Source organism: Apis dorsata, unplaced genomic scaffold (genome assembly GCF_000469605.1).
Source record: "Apis dorsata unplaced genomic scaffold, Apis dorsata 1.3 scaffold_133, whole genome shotgun sequence".
Lineage (NCBI taxonomy): Eukaryota > Metazoa > Arthropoda > Insecta > Hymenoptera > Apidae > Apis > Apis dorsata.
In genome coordinates this window covers 202,009-205,854 of record NW_006263426.1, presented here as the reverse complement: position 1 = coordinate 205,854, position 3,846 = coordinate 202,009, and the positions used below count along the sequence as shown (strand labels likewise).

Below are 3,846 nucleotides of genomic sequence, written 5' to 3'. Positions count from 1 at the left end.
GAGGGGGGCGGGGGCTTACGCCTGTCTATCCTGCCATCCGCCTACCCCCGCTGATGTCGCCCGCCCTCGGACTTCTACCCTCGGCGCACAGCCTCCTGGTAAGAGCCTGCTGAATTTTGACACATGAACACAATGAAATATGATAACACCACTATGCATCTTTATTTCCGCTTTCGATCTAATCTCCATATATGTATTTCCATTCTATTGGATGGAATGCGACAAGATGAATTTTTGTCTATTGTGAGGTTATTAAAACAAGATAAAAAAAAAATCTAAACTAAACTACTTAACGTTTATAAACATATATAAATAGTAACAAGTAAATGATACGAAACAGCGAGAAATGGTGCAAAGTGGTGTAATCGAAGAAGTGATTGAACTCGACGCAAGTCCGGCCTGCTCACAATGTAACCAATCGTTATTTTCTCTCCTACAGGGGAACATGAAGCAGCACATGCTGACCCACAAGATCCGGGACATGCCGCCCCATCTGTTCAGCGACTCGAAGCAACAGCAACAGCAGCAGCAGCAACAACAACAGCAGCAACATCAGCAACAGTCTCAGGAGCACGAGACCTCGAGAAGTCCTATGTGCGCCGAGGACTCGAGCTTACCGCCGCCTCCGCCGCCTCCGCCACCTCCTCCCCCGATGCCTCCTACCTCGATAGAGCAGAGCATCGCCGTGAAGAGATCTCCGCCCGAGGGAGAGCTGCCAGCGCCAAAGAGACCAGCCAGTAAGTAAGCTTGGGAACTGATTCTGAAAAGCGTTTCTGTTCGGTCTGCTTCTTCATCGAGCACAATTCGAGAAACGGTCCAAGAGAAGCTTGGCTTGGCAGAGTTGTACCCGTTTGTTTCGCTAAAACGTGTATATATATATATATATCGCATTCGAGCTTGAGAAAGCCGCTGATAGTCGCAAGAATCGACGAACGTTGTTTTGTTTCAATATATATTTCAGCTTCGCTTATACTTGTGCACCACCAGCCTGTGCTTTTCTCCGCACCACCGCTCTTTCTTTATATATATATATATATATATATATATATATATATATATATTACGCGCCCCTCTCTTTCTTTCTTTCTCTCTTTCTCTCTTTCTCTTCTGTCTTTCCTTGGTGGCAGGTTACGCTCTCCTCTTCTTTCATCTCTCGATTATTTCGTCTCTTTCGTCTGACGAATATCTTTCTCTGATCTACATATATATATATATATGTATTTCGTAACGAATCATCGATCTCGGTCCAATCGATCGAAACTACACCATCACTGTTTCCCCCTCTTTGCCCCGAAACCACAGACAGACACACATACACACATAGACACATTTCGAAGAAAAGAGACAAGCTTGAAGAAGTACCTCGCTCTACTTGTGTCAGGGTCTGTTCAGAGAAAATGTGTATGTATTTCCAGGCGTGCCGAGCAAACACTTGTGCCAGATTTGCAATAAGAATTTCTCCTCATCTTCGGCGCTCCAGATCCATATGAGAACTCACACGGGCGACAAACCGTTCCGATGCACCGTCTGCCAGAAGGCCTTCACCACCAAGGGCAATCTCAAGGTATACACCGTCATTTTCTCCCCTTTTCTCTCTTCTTTCTATGTCTATCCGTGTCTTTATCTCTCCTTCGTATTCTCTTCTCTCTCTCTCTCTCTCTCTCACTCTTTGTCTTATTCTCTCTTCTATCTGTCTCTTTCTCTTTTGTCTGCCTTCTATCTCTCTATCTTTATCTCTATCTCTTTCTCTCTCTCTCTCTCCGCTGTATCCCCCGTGTCTCTGGATTCTTCGAGTTTTATTCACTAACACCAGCTAGCTGCTACCGCTTGTACTAACGCTAATGCGTAACGTACAAAACGTGAAGGTATTACGAAGAATAATCGCAAGCTCGATGAAAGATCAGCGACACATAAGTACGACACACACATGGTGGAGCCTAGTTGACCAAACACACACGGTTCTTTTGATCCGCAGGTGCACATGGGCACGCATATGTGGACCAACGGGGCTTCCCGACGAGGCCGTCGAATGTCCCTGGATCTGCCTCCCCTACCCATCACCCCCAAGGACTCGGAGTTCCTCCAGCGACGGCCGGATCTTTTCTATCCCTATCTACCCGCGCCATTCCTTAACGGAGTACAGCAGAAAGTGAGTGGTTGTGTATCTTTAAAAATTAGTCGAGCCGTTTCTCCGATTACGTTTAATCCGATTAATTTCATATTTATCTCCTTTATATATTTCCTTTTCATTCGTGAATTTGAGACGTTTAATTGGGTGAAATTGATCCACGCAAGGAAAATTGCATTGTTAAGCAATTTCGATTCTCGAAAATCGAAAATTATAATTTCATGACAAACTACGATGAAGCATCGATTTTATAAATTTTGAGATATCGAGATTTCGATACAGAGAATTTCAGAATTCAATTATATATTTTTATTTATATTGTATATTCGATAATATATATTTTTTTAATTCTTTTTTTTTTTTTTTAAGTGAATATTATTTATGATGATTTGAAGTATGCTTCTTTCAAAGTAATGTCAATATATTTGCTAATCTTCGACCCAATTTTTAAACTGATATAATTGTAATTGTTTCAGTTTCGACCTAAAAAGAATAGAGTTTAAAATTTTTTAATTTCGAGATAAAATGAGTATTTTAAAAAAAAATGTCGAGTATATAATCAATTTAATTGGTTTTAAAATAATATTTGATTATTTCAACTATCTATTCTCAAGGAAGGCATATTACAATACATGTAATATATTTATAATATATTAAAATATTTTTTAATCTTTCTAACAAGACTTCCACATATTAATTATCGTTTTATTAGACAAATAAAAATATTTTTAAATTATCATTCAAAAACACCGTTGATATTCTATAATTTATACTTCATATGAGTAATAGATTCTCTTCAAAAAACGAATAAAAACACTTAAAATTGTGATCAATTGATCAACTTTTATCATCTCCCGCATATTACCCAAACTCATCTAAACAAAGACAAAGGCAAACAATCGAATCTCAATTTACATAAATCGTCAAGACCCCCTCCTCTAATCAGACAGATAAAGGCCCTCCCTCTCTCACGAAAGGTGGTTAACCCATCAGGCAGAGCGGAAAAATCCAGCATACCCCTACGCTCTTAACGATTTATTCTTTTCTTTCGTTTTTGTAGGTAATTGCCTCCTTAAATAAACCTAACCAGTCGACGTGCATTACTTACAGCTGAACGAGATCTCGGTGATACAGAGTAACAACGGGTTACCGAGCCACTCGGTGGCCGCAGGCAAATACGCGGGATTGTTCGGCTCTGTGTACGCTGCTGGCGCCGGATTCCCACTGGACAAGCAGCCAATGGCGGCGTCCAGCAACGGGCCGTCGTTGCTCGACGGCAAATCCTCCATTCCATCCGGATCCATGCTCTTCCAGACACCGTCGCCCTCCCACTCGCCCGGCACGCCAGGCTCCAACGGGAGCAATCAGAACAGCGCCAACGTGTCCTCGTGGACGGGTGACGCTCTTCAGCACCAGCTCTTCGACCGAGAACCGCCCGCCAGGTCGGAAGGAAACTCGACACCGCCATCCGCTCGACTTCCGCCACCCCCCGCGGCCAGGGGTGAGGGACTGGCCACGTGAACCTCGTTAAACACCACCGATAACGCATACCCTTCTTTCTCGAGGCTTCACGTTTTCGGCGATTGAACTCCGTCCTGGCTGTTACAGACGAGACATAAGTAGAGAGAGAAAGAGAGAAAGAGAGATAGAGAGAATGTGTGTGTGTGAGAGAGAGAGAGAGAAAGAAAGAGAGAAAGAGAAAAGAATAAGAAAATAGG

The 3,846-nt window shown here is 42.7% G+C and overlaps 1 protein-coding gene across 1 annotated transcript in view; it reads left to right on the top strand.

Moving 5' to 3' along the window:
• Positions 1 to 3,824, top strand: part of LOC102677610 (homeotic protein spalt-major-like) — a 12,660-nt gene extending 8,836 nt beyond the window's left edge. The window contains 5 exon segments of the mRNA XM_031509252.1: positions 4 to 98; positions 440 to 737; positions 1,416 to 1,564; positions 1,976 to 2,149; positions 3,239 to 3,824. Of these exon segments, the coding sequence (XP_031365112.1) occupies positions 4 to 98; positions 440 to 737; positions 1,416 to 1,564; positions 1,976 to 2,149; positions 3,239 to 3,649 (1,127 nt within the window). The 3' untranslated portion in view covers positions 3,650 to 3,824.
• Positions 3,825 to 3,846: the final 22 nt, after the last annotated feature.